We start from the raw sequence: 18,278 nt of genomic DNA, 5'->3' as shown, positions 1-18,278 counted from the left end.
CCCTGCTGGGGGCTGAGGCTGTAAGAGGTTGTACTGCCTGCCTCCCCATATCCTAGACATCAGAGCAGAGTTTAGGAAATTGCATACTTGGTTTCCTCTCAGGTATTTTTCACTTGTAATGAGGAAAGCTTTGGTCACTTCTGACTGAATTAACTGGTTGATATTCCTTGCTCAACAATGTGATATGCTAAGAAATATGCATTTGGTCTTTTTCTCCAGCTCCTTCAGCACACAGATCCTGAAACCTACAGAACCTCTAGAGTGATCAGGGGTGCCCTTGGTATGCTATTGGGATGACTGGGGGCTGGGGCCCTCTGGATGGCTTCAGGATGGGGCCTGTTGCCAGAGAGACCAAGGCATGACTGAGGGCTGGAACTTTCGTCCCCAGCTCCTCCTCCTCCTCGTCCCCACTCCCCAGATACCCCCTCGCGGCCAGTGATCTGGCTAACCGGCAGCGCGCCAATGATTTAAGCAATGCGCCTAGATGAGGAAACCTCCCTAAAACCCCCGAACGACAGGGTTTGGACAGCTCTCGAGGGTTGAACATAGCAAGGTGCCGACAGGGTGGTGCTACAAGAAACCACAGGCCTAACCCGGTGATACCTAGGCCACATCAGCAAACTTAACTTAATGCCTCACCTAACTGCAGTTTCAGCTCTGCAGGAGTGTGACCTTTAACAGTCAACACGGACTTCCTGCTCAACGCTAGGACATGTCCTGACTCATACCTTCCACTCCCCTTTGGACAGCGCTGCCTGAACAATGCATTCCTTGCTAATAAATTCCTTTCTTTCCTTCTTTTCTTCCCCCTTTCTTTTTTAAAAGATTTTAGCTAATCCCTACATCCAACATGGGCCTTGAACTCACAACCCCAAGATCAAGAGCCGCATGACTGAGCCGCCTGGTGCCCCTGTTTTTTGTTGTTGTCCTTAAGCCTTCTCTCTATCTTCAAAAACTTCTTCTGTTTAGCTCAGCAAAGCATCCCCCTCCTCGCTAGATGGGCAGCTGCCCATTCCGAACAAGAAATAAGACCAATTAGATCTTCGTATCTACTCAGCTGCAGTTGGGTGTTACTTAACACCAGAAATGGCATGGGAGCTCCGCGGACAGCCCCCCTCTCCCCCTCTACCTTGCCCTACATTTCTCTTGCATTTGACCGTCCTGAGTTCCAGCCTTCATTTACAAAATCAGTAAATGTGAGTCCAGTGTGGTCATGATCTCTGGTGAGCTAGTCTAGCAAATCAGCAAACCCGAGGAAGGGCTCAGATTTGTAGCCAGAACTTTAGGTCTAGTGTGTAGCTCTCACAGTCCTAACTAGGCATTATTACAAGCAGAAAAGGAAGTGCGCATCTAGCAGCTGCTTAGCTGCTTAGTGACCTAGTGGGAACTGAACCCAGACCTGCCTCACTCCAAAGTTTGTTACTTTCTCTCCATTGCCTCAATGACCAGGATTTCTAACACATCTGAGAAGCAGTGACTAATGTCCCATCTCATGACAAGCCCAGAAGAAAAAGCAGTCATTCTGGAGTTCCATTAGTTCCTTTATAAATCTGTAAGGCCTGTGGCTTTTCTAGAAAAGCAGCTGACTGCCTGAGCAGGTCTGGCTATGCATCCGGGCCATCTCTCACTGAAGGGCTGATTCTCTAAACTGACCTGTTTTTTACAACCATCCAAAACATTCAGGACCATCCTTATACCCACTCGAGATCACTGTATACTTCATTTATAGCTGCATTCCTCTAAAAGACCTTCCATTAGCATCCACCTGTGCTTTTTCTAAACTCTGTTTTTACTGCTGTATGATGGCACATCTTGGTCACTGCCCCCCACCAAGCTTCACTCAGTGCAGCTCAGCCCCCTGCTGTTCTCAAGGTGGTCACCGGGTTTTATCTAGACTATTACACCATTGGTCACCAGGTAAAATCACTAGTATTTTAATCCCTACAGCTCCCAAGTAAAGGACGTTATTGGCCATCTCTTTCCATGTTTTAAAGGACTGTTCTTTTTTTTTTTTTAAGATTTTATTTATTTATTTGACAGAGAAAGAAAGATCACAAGAGAGAGAGGAGGAAGCAGGATCCCCGCTGAGCAGAGAGCCCAATGAGGGGCTTGATCCCAGGACCCTGAGATCATGACCTGAGCCAAAGGCAGAGGTTTAACCCACTGAGCCACCCAGGCACCCCTGAAGGACTGTTTATTAAGTTCTTTTTCTTTTTTTTTTAGAAGGGGGAGGGGCCGAGGGGGAGAGAGAGAATCTTAAGCAGACTCCACACCCAGCACAGAGCCTGATGTGGGGCTCGCTCTCACAACCCTGAGACGGTGACTTGAGCCAAAGTCAAGAGTCAGATGCTTAACCAACGGAACCACCCAGGTGCCCTATAAAGTTCTTTTTCACTAAACTCTACTCTAAAGTCAAAGTAGTGTCATCAAACTTTTTGGCTCAACACGCTTTTTAGAGTTTATCTATCGGCCGCAGAGTCTCTCGGCCGGAAGAACACCTCGCCGTGGATTTGTCCTGGAGGCTTGTTCCACTGCTGCCGCATACGAGAACAGGAAGCTTCTGTTTGTCTGTTTTAATGTCAGCTCTATGCCCAGTGTGGGGCTTGAACCCATGACCCCAAGATCAAGAGTCGTGTGCTCTACCAACTTAGCCAGCCAGGCGCCCCGAGAACAGGAACCTTTTATGACTTCCAACGGTCGACAGGATTAAGTTCCAACTTCTCTGTGGGGCAAAGTCCTTTACTGTTTGGCACACTTTCCAGCCCTTCCTTCTGCCACTGTTCCCATAGCCAGACCCTGTCATCACCATCCAGTGACTCTGGGTGCTTCCCAAGCCCTAGGCCTTTGCATGAGGTAGTTTCTCCGTTGACTGCGTCCTCTACCTCCTCTTCGTGAACTCTCCTACTCATCCTTCTTTCAAGCTCTCCAACTCCTTCAGGGATGGTCTCTCCTCAGGGATCCCACATCTCTATTAAAAAGTTCTCACAGGGCTGCCTGCGTAGTGCAGTCGCTTGGGCATCCAACTCTTGATTTTGGCTCAGGTCGTGATCTCAGGGTCATGGGATCAAGCCCCACAGCCAGCCCCACGTGGACTCCGTGCTCAGCGCAGAGTCTGCTTAAGATTCTTATCCCTCAGGGCGCCTGGGTGGCTCAGTGGGTTAAATAACGCCTCTGCCTTCGGCTCAGGTCATGATCCCAGGGTCCTGGGATCGAGCGCCACATCGGGCTCTCTGTTCAGCAGGGAGCCTGCTTCCCCCTCTCTCTCTGCCTACTTGTGATCTCTGTCAAATAAATAAATAAAATCTTTAAAAAAAAAAAAAAAAAGATTCTTATCCCTCTCCCTCTGCCCTTCCGCACTGTGCTCTCTCTCCCTTTCTCCCTCTCTAAAATAAGTAAATAGATCTTCAAAAAAGGTTACCATAGTGCATCATAAATGTTTATTTGTCTTTCTCCTTGGACTCCTCTGCCCTCGAGGGTAGGGGATCCTACTATCACTGTCTAACTTCTAAAGCGTAGCAGAAAACTAATTAGAAAGCAGGAAGAATGAACAGCTCTGAAATAACCGCCATGAGCAAAATGACTGAGATGGGTATATTCATTTAGTAAAGAGAGACCCAAGCACCTACTGAGTGCTCGCTAGAAGATAGAAATGGTAAAAAAGACATAGTCCCTTCTCTCTGAAGAGTCTGCAGGCTCATAAAAGAGACAGATTTATAAACAAATGAAATAATTATAAATATGCAATAAAAGCTCCAAAGAAACCAGCAATGCAGTAAGAACTATGAAGGAACACTGCTGTGAAAACAGAAAATGGACAAAAGAACTAGAACGAGAAACTCCTTCAGAGATGGCGGTAAGCAAAGTACTGTCAAAGTGGGCAATTCAGTTCGATCTAAAGGATGAGAAGGAACTAACCACACCGCGGCAAAGGGTAGGGACAGACATTTCAGACTGAGGGAATAAAACACGCAGTGGCTCTGGGTGAGAAAGAGTTTTGCTCGTTCAAAGGAATTCAAAGACCAGGGTGGCAGAGCAGAGTAAGGGGAGGCCAGGCAGAGATGAGCTCGACGAGGCCAGATCAGGCAGCGCACTTTCTGGCTCCGGGGAGATTTGAATTTTAATCTAAGTGCAAAAGGCAAATACAGTAATAGGATGATTCTAAGCATGACATGATTCAATTTATTTTCATAAGGTTTTTGTTTTTCCTACTGTTACATCAAGAAGAGATTGGAGGAGAGCCACAAGAATGCAAAGATTACATCTGCTGGGACTGACTTCATTTAAGGCCAAATGATCTAATTCTTCTGATCATTTGGTCCAGTGCACATCATCTTCTAAGAGACTTGTTACTGTTCAATTTATCGGGCTTCTCACCCCTGTTCTCACAAGTCATCATCCAAAGTATACTTTCCTGAAATTCCAACAATTCCGGTATAGGCCTTATTAATGTGCTCAGTTCATGAGGAATGAGCCGAGGTGCAGGGCGCTGCCCGTGTCATCCATTTAGCAAAACCCGGTTTCCGTCCAGTTCTGAATGGCCCTTTAGCATTTGAGGGAAACATGAGAGCTACTACCACATGTAAACAACAGCCACTATGTTCCATTACAGGATTAGGGGTCAAGGTTAGGGAAAAAACAAATACACACTGATGAACACAAGATCATTCAAGGGGGTAAAAATAGAAAACATGTATGATTATTAAGCACACTTGTGAAAAAAATATCAACTTTAGCTATGTTTGACGAAGTAATACTTGTCATTATAGTCTACGAGAGAGCCGCTATCCCCTTTCTCCTTCAACAGTAATAAATACACGGGCATAAAAAGGCAATCTGGGGCGCCTGGATGGCTCAGTCCATTAAGCATCTGCCTTCAGCTCAGGTCCTGATCCCGGAGTCCCAGGACTGAATCCCATGTCGGGCTCCCTGCTCCATTCCCTCTCTCTCTCAAATAAAGAAATAAAATCTTAAAAAAGAAAAAGGTGGGGAGAACTAAAGCCTAATAAACTACTCATGTTCTTCCAATGACTTTTAGGATTAAACATGCTCATGGGTACCACCAAGTAAGCCTGGGTCATCAGACTCACAATGAGAAGATCCTGAACAAGCAGAAAAAGGGCAACTATGAACTTCCCACTAGAAGATCCTCATCTTGATTTTAGTGTATGTGCTGCTGAAGCGAGCACTAGAAGAGCCTCATCTTGAAACGTATCGTATCACTTCAGTCCTGGTGTGTTGAAAACCAGAAACTACAGATTCCCAGGCAACATCAATCATCCTTCTACCTGGGCTCCCGTCACCAACCGAAGGGATGACAACATAGCAGTGACAACATCAGGTCTTAGGTAGGCGTCCTATCCTACTTTACAATTAACAAAGCAAATCTGAGTGTGAATGGCACAGGCGCAGTGTTCGATCACTTCTGCCGGGGTCTCAGCAGCAGCTCCCTGAATACAGGGTCCCTCCACTTGAGCCCCCAGTCCTGCCGATGACCACTTCAGTAAAAAGAGTCTACAGGAGCCCAGGAAGGCCCTGAAGAATAACAGAGAAAACAGAAATATGTCCATGACTCCAGGACAAGCCAGGGAAAAATCTGAAATATAGCTGATCCTCTTGGAAAGTGTCTCTCTATTGTGGAAAGGCACATCAGATCCCAAAACCTGACGATGACCCGCATACCTCCTACCTGTAACAGACGTCACTACCTGAACTGGACGCACGGAGACCAGCATACAAGTCATCGTGCGTAAGGAAATAAATAGACATTCTGGGCTGGAAACCAAGATTTTGTGAGACTGGAGACTGACTTCATCTTTTGGGGTCCGATTAATTCTAAGTAACAAAGAATGGGTGCTAAAACTGACTTTCCGGAAGAATGAGGTTGATGACTAATCTTGGACCGTGTCTGGTCAATGTTTAGCCGGCCAGCCCATCTCTATGACATTTCTAGCTCTGCTCTCTGTGACTTCAATAAGTACAACATCAGGATGTGCTAGGGTGACTTAAAAACTGGCTAAGTAGGGGCACCCAGCGGGATCACTCGGAAGACCACGCAACTCTTAATCTCAGGGTTGTGAGTTTGAGACCAAAAAAACTGGCTAAGAACAGAACCTGAGCACAGTGGGAACCCAGAGTGAATTGTTAAAGGAATGAACAATAAGCTTAAAAGGACTCATCCTTTTCTCTAAATCAAGTTGCTGATTTGTAGAGGAGGCTGCACCAAGAGCCACGGAAACAGCAAAGTTCTTCGAAGTGTGTGTGTGTGTGTGTGTGTGTGTGTGTGTGTGTGTGTGCGCGTGCATGCGCACCCACTTATGCATGTGTGCATAAGTACCCATGTACATACCTGCACTCAAGGCCACGCCAGTACCACGGTGGCAAATGGACATCGCCATGGGAAGAGACCAGCTGCAAAGAAATACACAAAGGCAATTATAAAAAGGAAAATATGGGACACCTGGGTGGCTCAGTGGGTTAAGCCTCTGCCTTTGGCTCAGGTCATGATCTCAGGGTCCTGGGATTGAGCCCTGCGTCGGGCTCTCTCCTCAGTGGGGAGCCTGCTTCCCCCTCTCTCTCTGCCTGCGTCTCTGCTACTTGCGATCTCTTTCTGTGTCAAATAAATACATAAAATCTTTAAAAAAAAATAAAATAAATATAAAAAAAGGAAAATATGATACCACAACAGAGACTCCATTTTGGCGAAGAGAATGTGAACCACTCTGGAAACAGGTACTATTCACACATAAAAACAAGAACAGCTTTTGCATTCTTGTGTTTCCACTTTCTAGTGATTAACTTCAGGAGAGGCATCCCTCCTTTTACCAGACGGGATCAATCACAACTCTAACTCCTCCTTTCATAAGAAGAAACGACATGAGTGGGTCAAAGACACCAATTATAGTTGTGTCTAGTTAGAAAATAATCACTAGAACACAACCACCTGGATCCTTCTGTGTACCAGTCATGTGACTGAAGTCAAAGGAACACGAAGTGAGTTCTGTTGATCAAGTTTCATAGAATATACAGTCACCCTTGAACTCCTTCTTATTATGTGCCCGTAAATATTCACAGTGAGCATATCATTTATTCCCTAATAAACTTACTATCCCAGATTTTTAAATCTAGTTTTCCTGGATTTAGTAAACATTTCTTAATCCATCGTCGTTTTGAAATACTTTGTCATCAAATCATGTTCTGAATCATTAATTTGCCAGAGCATTTCCATAGAAGGACAATTAACACTGCTATATTCTGGACCTAGTTCTCATGCTCGAGAGGACTGTTTAGTGAAATGGAAAGAACGGGAGTCTTTGGATAAAGTTAACATTGATCCTGGAAACTCAGCTTAGAGAGGAAATGCTGAACATAATCAGACCATATTTTCACAACTCTAACAGGAAGCTACTCAAGTAGGCTGAAAAAAATCTCGGAAAGAAATTCTAACTATGTAATGAAAATGGTCACAGTAAGAAAGGAGTAATGGCTAAAGAAACCCCAAAAAACTGGCTAGACACCACTCTGCTTAACTCAGACTTAACAGGATAAATATAAAAGGCGGAAGAAGAGCCACATAACAAAGGACAAGTGGAGAACAATGACAGAATTTGGTTAGATAAATCAGGAGACTAAAACCCAGAATGAGCTGAGGCTTGCAAAAATGTCAAGGACAACAAAAAGGGGCTTTTAAAATTGTATTCAGGGAAAGCAAGCCTCCTAACCGGGATGGACAATTTTATGTTAATAGATGACAGAGTACAAAGCAGATTGCTCAACTATTTTATTTGTCAAAGAGAATGATTATCAGACTGAAAAAGACAGAACAAATATTGATTTGAGAGAACTGAAAAAAACAGAGGTGGGGAAGTTGTAAGACACTGCTTAGCATTCCAAATGGACTTAGGGCTCACGGCCAGCAAATGAAATCCCATGACTGGAAGGTCTACCAGATGACGCGTGCGCACAGCTCTGGACATTCAGAAATACTGAAGCAGAAAAATGGGGGTGAGACAAGAAACTGCTCGAGTCAAACGTGACCCTAATTTTCAAAAAATGGTTATAGCCACAGCCTGGGTCAGCTGGGTGCTGAATAGGTAAAGGAGATTTTATTTCCTGAACAACCACAGTACCAGATCCAGTCCTGCATGGCCTTCTAGAGTCTTGTCACTCCTTAGCAGGCACGTTAAGTGCTGAGCCCCAGGAACCTGGGCAGGACGTCAGGACTGATGGCTTCAAGAAAGAGAATGTAGCAGAAGTGACACCGCGTGACTTCCAAATCACACCCTCGCAGGCTGTGAGGAAGCCCAAACAGCCCCGTGTGGAGAGCTCGGGTAGGAAGGCTCAGGCGGGGGTTAAAGGACGGCACCCCTAACAGCCAGAATGAACCCAAGCCATGTGAGTAAATGGATCTTCAGATTAATTCAGCCCCAGCCTTGGTGGAGTTTTTTATTTTTTAAAGATTTTTATTTATTTATTTGACAGAGAGAGAGACACAGTGAGAGAGAGAACACAAGCACAGGGAGTGAGAGAGGGAAAAGCAGGCTTCCCGCCAAACAGGGAGCCCGATGCAGGACTTGATCCCAGGACCCAGGGATTATGACCTGAGCCAAAGGCAGTCGCTTAACGACTGAGCCACCCAGGCGCCCCCAGCCTTGGTATTTTATAGCTGAGGCCTAGACATCACAGAGCAAAGGCAGATCGTTCCCACTATTTCCTGGTAGAACATAAGTTAAGAGTCTAGGACAGAAAATCAAGATTGTTTTAATTCACCTATAGAAAAGAGAATCACTAAGAGCCACTAAAATTTTCCTTCAGGAAAAGTTTTTCTCAGGACACAATGAGACCTCTTTGAACTCAGGTAAGATCTTACTCATCTTTGTATTTCCAACTCCTAAAAGATTATCATGCACACTGGGAGCAATCAACAAATAAATGATTTGAAATGTACTAATTTTGGGGTGCCTTGGTGGCTCAGTGGGTTAAACCTCTGCCTTTGGCTCAGGTCATGATCCCAGGGTCCTGGGATCGAGCCCCGCATTGACCCCGCATTGGGCTCTCTGCTCAACGGGGAGCCTGCTTCCTCCTCTCTCTCTGCCTGCCTCTCTGCCTACTTGTGATCTCTGTCTCTCAAATAAATAAATAAAATATTAAAAAAAAAATACCACTGACAGAGTAAAAAGCATTTCTCCAAGGAAGAAACACAAATGGCCAGTTAGTGTGTGAAAAGAGGCTCAGCGTCACCGATCATTAGGGAGACGACAATCAAAATTAGAATGCAATACCCCTCCACACCCTTAGGATGGCTGTTATTAAAAACAACAAAAGACAAGTGTTGATAAGGAGGCAGAGAAAGTGGAATGCTTGCACACTGCTGATGGAAACATAAAACAGCACTGCTCCTGTGGAAAACAGTAGAGTGGGCTCCTCAAAAAATTAAATAAAGAATTACCATGTGATCCAGCAATTAGGTTCCGATACTGGATATCTACCCAGAAGAACTGAAAGCAGGGACTCAAAGAGGTACTCGTACACAAATGCTCACTGCAGCGCTACTCCCAAGAGCCGAGAGGTGGGAACAACACAATGGCCCCGTGAGGATGAACGGGTAATCAGACCCGTAGCGACACACATAAGAGAGGATTTACTCAGCCTCAGAAAGGAGCGGACTTCTGACACAGTCTACGATATGGATGAACCTTGAAGACTCTGTGCCAAGTGAAATAAGGCGGGCACAAAAGGACAAGCATTGTATGATTCCATTTTATGAGGCACGAAGAGTAGTCAGATTTATAGAGAGAGAAAATCGAATGGTTAGAGGCTGGGGCTGGGGTCAGAGGAGAATGGGAATTACTGTTTAACGAGTACAGAGTTCCAGTTTAAGAATATAAAAGGAGGGGCGCCTGGGTGGCTCAGTGGGTTAAGCCGCTGCCTTCAGCTCAGGTCATGATCTCAGGGTCCTGGGATCGAGCCCCGCATCGGGCTCTCTGCTCAGCAGGGAGCCTGCTTCCTCCTCTCTCTCTGCCTGCCTCTCTGCCTGCTTGTGATCTCTCTCTCTGTCAAATAAATAAATAAAATCTTAAAAAAAAAAAAAAAAAAGAATATAAAAGGATTCTGGAGATGGAGAGTGGTGATGGTTTGTACAAGGTGACTATGTTTAATGCCACTGAATCGTGCACTTAAAAATGGTTAAAATGGCAAGTTTTATACTATGCATGTTTTACCACAACAAAAAATTTTTTAAAAAGACAACCCAATTGAAAAATGAACATAGGGGCGCCTGGGTGGCTCAGTGGGTTAAAGCCTCTGCCTTCGGCTCAGGTCATGATCCCAGGGTCCTGGGATAGAGCCCCGCATCAGGCTCTCTGCTCGGCAGGGAGCCTGCTTCCCTTCCTCTCTCTGCCTGCCTCTCTGCCTACCTGTGATCTCTGTCAAATAAATAAATAAAATCTTTAAAAAAAAAAAAATTGGTGTGAAGATGTTTATAAAAAAAAAAAAAAAGAAAAATGAACATAGGATTTGAATACTCTGTTCTCCAAAGAAGATATGCACATGGCCAATAAGCATATGAAAAGATATTCAAAATCAATAAACAGTGTGCTTAGATTTATTTTGTATGATTCAAGGTCAAACCAGAGCCATTGGATAGAAGATGTCAGTTGCAGCAACTTCAATGAAAGAAGGGTCTTTCTGATAATTAGAGAAGTTCCCAAACTGGAAAAGGGGGGTAGTGAGTCCCTTGTATATTAGAGGTATACAAGCATAGGCAGAGAACCACATGAAAATACTGCAGAAGATATTCACTCATTAGGTACAAAGGTGACTTCGAACTTTGTGTGCGTGTATGAGCAGCACCTTTCTTGAAATGCAAAAACGCAAAATGTAAAACAGATCAAAGTAAAGTTGCTTTGGCTACCCTGGGGCCCAGGGCCTACAGTTTCATGTGCATGTTGGCCAGCCTCCAGCAACTATCTACGAAGCTTAGTAGAATATCCAAAGCCCCAAGGAGCACTCTGAAAACCAATGTGGTTGATGATGTAATTAAATTTTAAAATAAAGTTTTGCTTTTTTTTTAAGATTTTGTTTAGTTATTTGAGAGAGAAAGAGCGCCAAGCGAGCACACGAGAAGAGGGAGGGCAGAGGGAGAGGGAGAAGTAGGCTCCCTGCTCAGGAGCCTGACATGGGGCTTGATCCCAGGACCCTGGGATCATGACCTGAACTGAAGGCAGACGCTTAGCCGACTGAGCCACCCACTTCCCCCCAGGCCAGGGCTTTAAATATAGATTTAGAATAATATAAGTTCTTCCCATTATAATCCTCCCCCCCAAATCTTTTCTCTTAAAAAAAGCTCTACCATAAAGTTGCAAGGATTAAGATCACTTATTAGGCTCCTTCTGTTTTAGTACAATGTCCAATTTCTGCAATCAGAATTATTTCTGGAATCTGGCTTGGAAGAAATCTGAAGGGTTGTGGTATTTGTGGAGGTGGTTAAAACATGGCCAGCCTCCTGGCAAGAACCCAAGAGGAGGGCAGTGGGGCTTGAGGAGCAGCTCGAGAGGGGATTTTCTCCGACACCAGCATAGCAGCTATCAAAGCCACTTCCGAGGACACCAGATGCACCTGTGTCCATGTGTACACTCACACGTACTTGTGCCTCTGGGTCTGCACACACATACACCCCAGCTCTCCCTACTGAAAAGGCCTAGAAGCCACGAAAGCCTGGTAGCAATGAGCACATCTAGCACCCAGATCTTGACTGGAGAGGAACCATCCTGAAGGGCTCCCACTGGCTGAGTATGGGACAGTTTGGACGCCAAAACAAAAGAGAGTAACAATGGAACCCCTTGGGCAAAACAGGAACTGTGAAGTAATAAGAAACACGTATATACACGGTCTCCATTCCTGGGTCCTGACACTGAGCTCCTAAAACCCTTATAATCTCCGGAGTGACAGGAGGAGTGCTGGAACAGCTTTTGTCCTCATATTTGGTCTTTGACCCTGATTCCTGACACACAGTTCCTAAATCCCTTGGAATTTCCTGGGTGGTAAGAGTGTCCTTTGTTTTAATGAGGTGACTCAGGATGGGGGTTGGTTACCAGAAAGACTGAGACATGATTACAGCTTTTAGGCCCACCCCCTCTTTTTCCAGGGAGGGATAAGGGGCTAGAGATTGAGTTAATATCTGGTCCTGCCTACCATAAAAATCCCAAAAGTGAAGAAGTCTGAGTTTCCAGGTTGCTAAGGATATCCGCATGTCAAGAGTGTGGTGTATCCCAACTCCACGGGGACAGAAGCTGCTGTGCTGGGAACTGTTCCTGACATATAGGCACCTACAAGGGTACCTGGCTGTTGATCTGTACCAGCTGTAACGTAACTAGTGAACATAAGTAAATGTTTCCAAGTTGTGTGAGCAACTCTAGCAAATTACTGATCTACTCATATGACGTGAGGAGGGGGTAGAAAGAACCCGTGATTTATAGCTGGTCAGTCAAAAGCACAGGATGTGCAAACTGGCATCTGGAGTGGGGGACAGTCTTGTAGGACTGAGCCCCTGACCTGTGGGGTCTGCACTAACTCCTAATAGTATGTGGCATAAATAAACTACTCCACACCCAACTGGTATCCAGGGAGTTGGGAAACTGGCTGGTGTGGGAAAAACCCCCACACATTTGATGTCAGAAGTGCTGAAAGCAGAGAGGAAACAGTGCTGTTTTTCCTTTAGTTGGTGTCCTAAGAGTAGAGGAGACATGATTTTTTCCTTTTAGGAATCCTTAAATCTGTACTGATAAAGAAAGCAAGCTTTAGCCTATTTATTTATTAATTTACTTGTAAATAAATCTACTGGGTATGATGGAATTAGAAAAAGTACAATCTGGCAACCACCACAGTAATAACGGATTCCTAGTAATAACTACTAAATGCTGACGGTAAGTATCATCAATAGACTGGAGACGGGAGGAAGTCTCACCACAAAATAATTAACGATTATAAACACAGTATCTGTACTCATGAACTTTATACATGGAGAAACCTAAGCAGACACACTGTAACTAGATAAAAGTCAATATCTCCAGTAATGGATCAATCATCACATGTAGCCCCCATCCCCACCCCCACACCCCCATCCCTACACCCCCCGCACCCCCATGCACTGAGAAGACCACAGCATCACTTCAGAGCTGTTCCTGCCAAAAATGCATAAATCACAGGAAAACGCCAGGCAAACGTGAACGGGAACACTTTAAAAATGTTAATGTCATGAAAGATAGGGAAAGACTAAAAAACTGTTCCACACTTGAAGGAGATCAAGAGTTAAAGAGACAACTAAATGTAACACACGATCCTAGGCTGGATCCTGGACCTATAAAGGACATTACTAGGACAACTGACAACACTTGAATGGGATCTGAGGATTAGATGGTGACACTGGGTCAAAGTTAATTTTCTGATTGCGATGGTTGTACTATGAGCGTCCCTGCATTTTTTTCTTTTTTAGAGAGGGGTGGGGGCAGGAAGGGGCAGAGGGAGAGGGTGAGGGTATCCTGTGGCCGGGATCAATCTCACCACCCTGACTGAGATCAGGACCCGATCTAATATCGGATGTTTAATCGACCAAGCCACCCTACAGTGTCCTTGAATTTAAGAAACACGCACTCAAGTATTAAGGGTCTGTGATAGGCAGAGTAACAACCTCCCTAAAGACGGCCACATTCTAGGCCCTGGAACCTATTAGTATTTTACCTTAAATGGCAAAGGGGAATTTAAAGTTGCAGATGAAACTAAGTTTGCTAATAAACTCACCTTAAGCTAAGGAGACTATCCGGGATTAGGGATTACCTGGATGGTTCCAACATAATCACAAAAGTCCTTAAAAGGGGGAGAGGTTGGCAGAAGGAGGGAATGGAGAAGAAATGTGACAACGGAAGCAGGGTCAAAGTGGTGGGAGGAAGAAGAAAGTCACCCATCATTGCTGGTTTTGAAGAGCAGGGAGGAGGCCACAAGCCAAGGAACTCACAGCAGCCTCTACAAACCACACATGGAAAGAGATTCTTCCCATGAGCCTCCAGAAGGGAATGCAGCCCTACCAACACCTTAATTTTAACCCAGTGAGACCTATGTCAGCCTTCTGACCTATGGAACTGTAAGACAGCAAGTGTGTTGTTTTAAGCCACAAAGTTTGTGCCAACTTGTTACAGCAGCATTACAGGACTGATGGAACATCATCTAGCACTTGAACTTAAATCATCTGGGCATGTTAATGAATTGGGACTGCACATACAGCTCTACAGGATTTCGGTGTACTGTTTTTGTAACATTTATGTAAATTTGAAACTGTTTCACAATAATGTTTTTCAATTAATGGATATTACATTTTGACCCACCAGCATTTTCCAAATGGTAATTCTACAGGATAAAATACCCTCTAAGGCCAGAAGACAGAAAACAGTCTTTTTCTTATATAAAAGGCCTGAGGGAAATACTCAGGGAGGCAATGGCCCAACCTCCAGAACCTTCACCCATTACTTCTAGACTCCCTAGTTCCAGAGACCTTACCTGTAGATGGTGATATGGGGAGACAGAGGACGGTTTAAATCGGTGTTCTTATTCCAGAACCTCTCCATCTCTTCCTTGGCTGTGGTTCCCAAAGGAACAGCACTAAAATAAAACCAGAAGGTTTTAAAATGATTAAAAGTAAACTTGGCTTAAGTGTTTACGTAACAAAAAGTTAAGTCAAAAAAGCTAAGCTCTAAGCTGGGCTGGATGAACCCACTGCAGAAGGAAAACACGTTCATCCACTCCCCATCGCTATGCCAAGCCTGACTCAGTAATAACCTCAATCACCCAGGGAGGTCGTATCAGGGGAGAACTCCTCTTCCCAAACCCCCAACGCATAGGTCAAGCAAAAGAGGCTCAACTTCCTTTGCACTGTACAGCAGAGCAAGGACAATATTTTTAAAACATTTACATAAATGAATCACCCTTTCCCTAGGCCACAGGTGTTGTCTCACACATCACCACCTGCTCTCATCTGTTTTGTCAAGACACCCTTTCAGGTTCTCAAAAATCAAGAACTGCATCAGCTCGGTACCTCCGAACAGTTTCTTGGTTTCCCTTGTCACTGGGTTGGGTTGAAGCCAAGTGTTGAATGGCTGTGTTCAACAATTTAATTTATTATGTACCCATATTAAACATGATTCCATTCCCCTCAAGAAAATATAACCTACCCATAGATTACTGATTACAGAAAGAAAAAAACAGTAACTTCATAGTGGAAAAATACCCAGCAGACATTCCCTTATTCATATGATCACACGCCCCCGATGTGAATGTAACAGGGAGTACATACCACTTAAGTATGACTCCTGCCGAAAATGGGTAACCTGACTCTAAATTATAGGAAACGGCCAGACAAACCCAATTTGAGAAACATTCTACAAAATAACTGGCCTGTATTCTTCAAAAATGTGCCACAAAAGGCCAAGGAAGGCTAAGAAGCAATTCCAGATTAAAGGATACTAAGAAATATGACAAGTAAATAGAATTCGTGAGCCTAATCAGCTCCTGGATGGGGAATAGAAGACTGTATTTCTATAAAGTACATTATTTGGGACAAATGGAAAATCTGAAAACTAACTGCATGCTGGATAAGAGTACATCAATGTTAAATTTCCTGAATTCAATAATTGTGTTTGTATAATTATACTGTTACATATAAGATAATGTTCTTATTCTCAGAAGTAGTATTTAGAAGTAAAGCGTCATGGTGTCTGCAACTTAATCTCAGAGAATTCAGAGAAAATACTAACAATAATTAAATACACATCAGTCTGGACCACACTAATTGTCAATCTTAGACCAGCTTTGACCAACAAAAATTACAATTTCATAAGACACAACCTAAAATACATAAAACTCTAAGTAAACACAGCGAAATGTTAACAACTGATGAATCTAAGTGAAATGTATATAGAACTCCACTGCACTACTCAACTTTTCTGAAAGTATAAAACATTTCCCAAATTTAAAGTTTAATATTCTTATCCTTCCTTCTGCTACCAAGATGAGAAAAATAGTGACCACAATCACTAAATTTTTAGCTAACCATCTGGAACTTCCTTCTTTCATATGTACCCCTAAAATCTAAACCAACACCCCACTGCTGTTCCCTGAGGGCAAAAACGTTAAGTCATAATAACCTCCACAAATTTAGGAACTTACTTTCTGATACAGAGCCGAGGACTAAGGTGGGCACGGAGGCAATGACGGCCAACATGTCTGCAAGGTAAGAAAATAAAGAGTCAGTGGGGTGGGGGGAGCACCTGGCTGTTTCAGTGGCTGGAGTCTGCAACCCTGAATCTCAGGGTCGTATCCCCCGAGCCCCATGCTGGATGTAGAGATTACTTAAAAATAAAATCCTTTTTTTTTTTTTTTAAAAGAGAGAATAAAGAGTCAACACACATTTAGAGATCAACGTCAGTTTATCAACTTCTCTATTTTTGTGTCGTATTGGATTTAGGATTAGAGGGGAAAATTAGTAAGATGAAAACAAGGACAGTATCAGTGGCTTTGAGAAATTTTTTAGTTGGAAAGCTACCACTTCAAAGAACTGGGGAATAATCACGTACATAACCTAGAAATGCAAAATAAAGTTTTAGCTGAACATGAATAATACAAAATAAAAGAACAATCAGAGTTAGTAACGTTCAACATTTCAAGTTGGGTCTTAAAGGAGATGATGATTAAAGGACAGAGGTAAATAAGGACAAGAATAATAATAAGGGTAAGAATATACCTTAGTTAACTGCTGCAAATGGATGAATTAAGAAGGCTGAAGAATCCATGGTGTGTGGGAGGAGGGGCCTAACTATTCAGCTATCATTTTAGGAACTACCATCAAGTTCCAGACAAGCTGGATGAACTTCAAGTCAAAAAAGCATGGAAATGCAAAGATTTCCCTGACTAGTGAAAAGTTGTGTGAAGAGGGTACACAAGTTTGCTAACAAAAAGTTACTATTTTTGAAAAGGTATACATCAGTACAAAAACTGCTTTTCAAGTCTAAAATGAAGATGTGCCCAGGCATTCCATGTAAAATTTAACTGACCCAGAGTTCACACAGTATTATGAAAAGCAGGACAACTACACCCGTTTATTCAACATTATACTAAATCTTTCCAAAAGTATTTAAGAAAGTGAATTTCTGGGACTAGAATTAAAAATACATTGTTCTACAAAAGTTTATGGTATATCTATTATATGTAAGGAACTGTGGGGATATAAAATATCCTTGAGATCCAATGATCTTCTAAAAAAAAAAAAGCTCACGGTGTCCCTCACACCGATGACATGCTGATACTAGATGCATGATCAGTTCAAAATCCCTATGCTTTACACAGGACAGGAGAAGGGTCCACTGTCGGAAGACAAAATAATCCCATCAACACTTCCTTCAGCTCTTCCATCTTTCCAGCTTTGGCGGCAAGAGGTGAATACTGACATTGTGTCCCCAAGGCTCCCAGAAAGAAGTGGGAACAAATGTCTTCCATCAATTGAAGTAATTGTGGCTCTGGAGTTGCAGGGCACGCATTCCTCGCACCAGGCTGGGTCCAGGCCCCCAGCTACCCGGCAAGAGTTTGCAGATGTGGGTTGGAATCTACAGCACTCTGTCTAGTGCTATTGTTTCCCAGACAAATGCCAATGTAAGCTTTCCACAAGGCCCTAACAGACCCCAGTTGCACAAACTCCTAGCCTTAACCAAAATATGACAAAAGTAGGTATCTATCCTTGCCTTTCATGTGAGACCAGGAATTCTGAAAAGTTCTACCAAGGACCGGTACTTTATATGTTAGAGCTAAAAGGTAACAGTACGTTATTTTTAATTAATACGCCAGAATGTATCACTCTAGTTAGTACTGTTCCCTTTTAAATGCATTATACATGTCTACCCAAAATGTAATCACTGCTCAAGTCATTTCTGAAACTCTTCTCTGGATTCGGGCAACAACAGTGAGGCAGAAAGGACAGTAAAGTAAAAAAGTCACACTGGAGTTCTACTTAGCGTAAGTTGCGTAACTTTATGGAATCACTGCGCTGCAGCTTTTTCACTTATGAAATGGGACTCATAGGACCTACCTGATTGGTCACTGGGAGGATTACATAAGAAAATGTACAGAAAAGCAGTCTCAAAAATGCAGTATCATCCATATATATATTACTAATATTTCATTGGTCTCGCCAAGGTCTTTAGAATTAACATCACATTCTTTTTAAAATGCTCAGTGGTGAT

At 43.5% G+C, this 18,278-nt stretch overlaps 1 protein-coding gene and 1 non-coding gene across 3 annotated transcripts in view; both read right to left on the bottom strand.

Moving 5' to 3' along the window:
* The window catches only part of LOC111138865 (succinate dehydrogenase complex subunit C), a 33,315-nt gene that overhangs the window by 11,322 nt on the left and 3,715 nt on the right, over positions 1-18,278 (bottom strand). The window contains exons 2-4 of one of the 2 annotated variants that reach the window (XM_022490791.1): positions 16,213-16,269; positions 14,548-14,649; positions 6,347-6,408 (exon numbers count right to left, since the gene is read on the bottom strand). In XM_022490791.1, the coding sequence (XP_022346499.1) occupies positions 6,347-6,408; positions 14,548-14,649; positions 16,213-16,269 (221 nt within the window). The remainder of the gene's footprint in view (positions 1-6,346; positions 6,409-14,547; positions 14,650-16,212; positions 16,270-18,278) is intronic. The other variant, XM_022490792.1, reaches the window with a different exon arrangement.
* Positions 2,589-2,661, bottom strand: TRNAK-CUU. Its single transcript has one exon. It is a non-coding gene; the product is annotated as a tRNA-Lys (tRNA).

The sequence above is a fragment of the Enhydra lutris genome, unplaced genomic scaffold (assembly GCF_002288905.1).
Source record: "Enhydra lutris kenyoni isolate GAN:26980312 unplaced genomic scaffold, ASM228890v2 scaffoldscaffold94, whole genome shotgun sequence".
Classification (NCBI taxonomy): Eukaryota; Metazoa; Chordata; class Mammalia; order Carnivora; family Mustelidae; genus Enhydra; species Enhydra lutris.
This window is presented reverse-complemented; position numbering and strand designations above follow the sequence as displayed.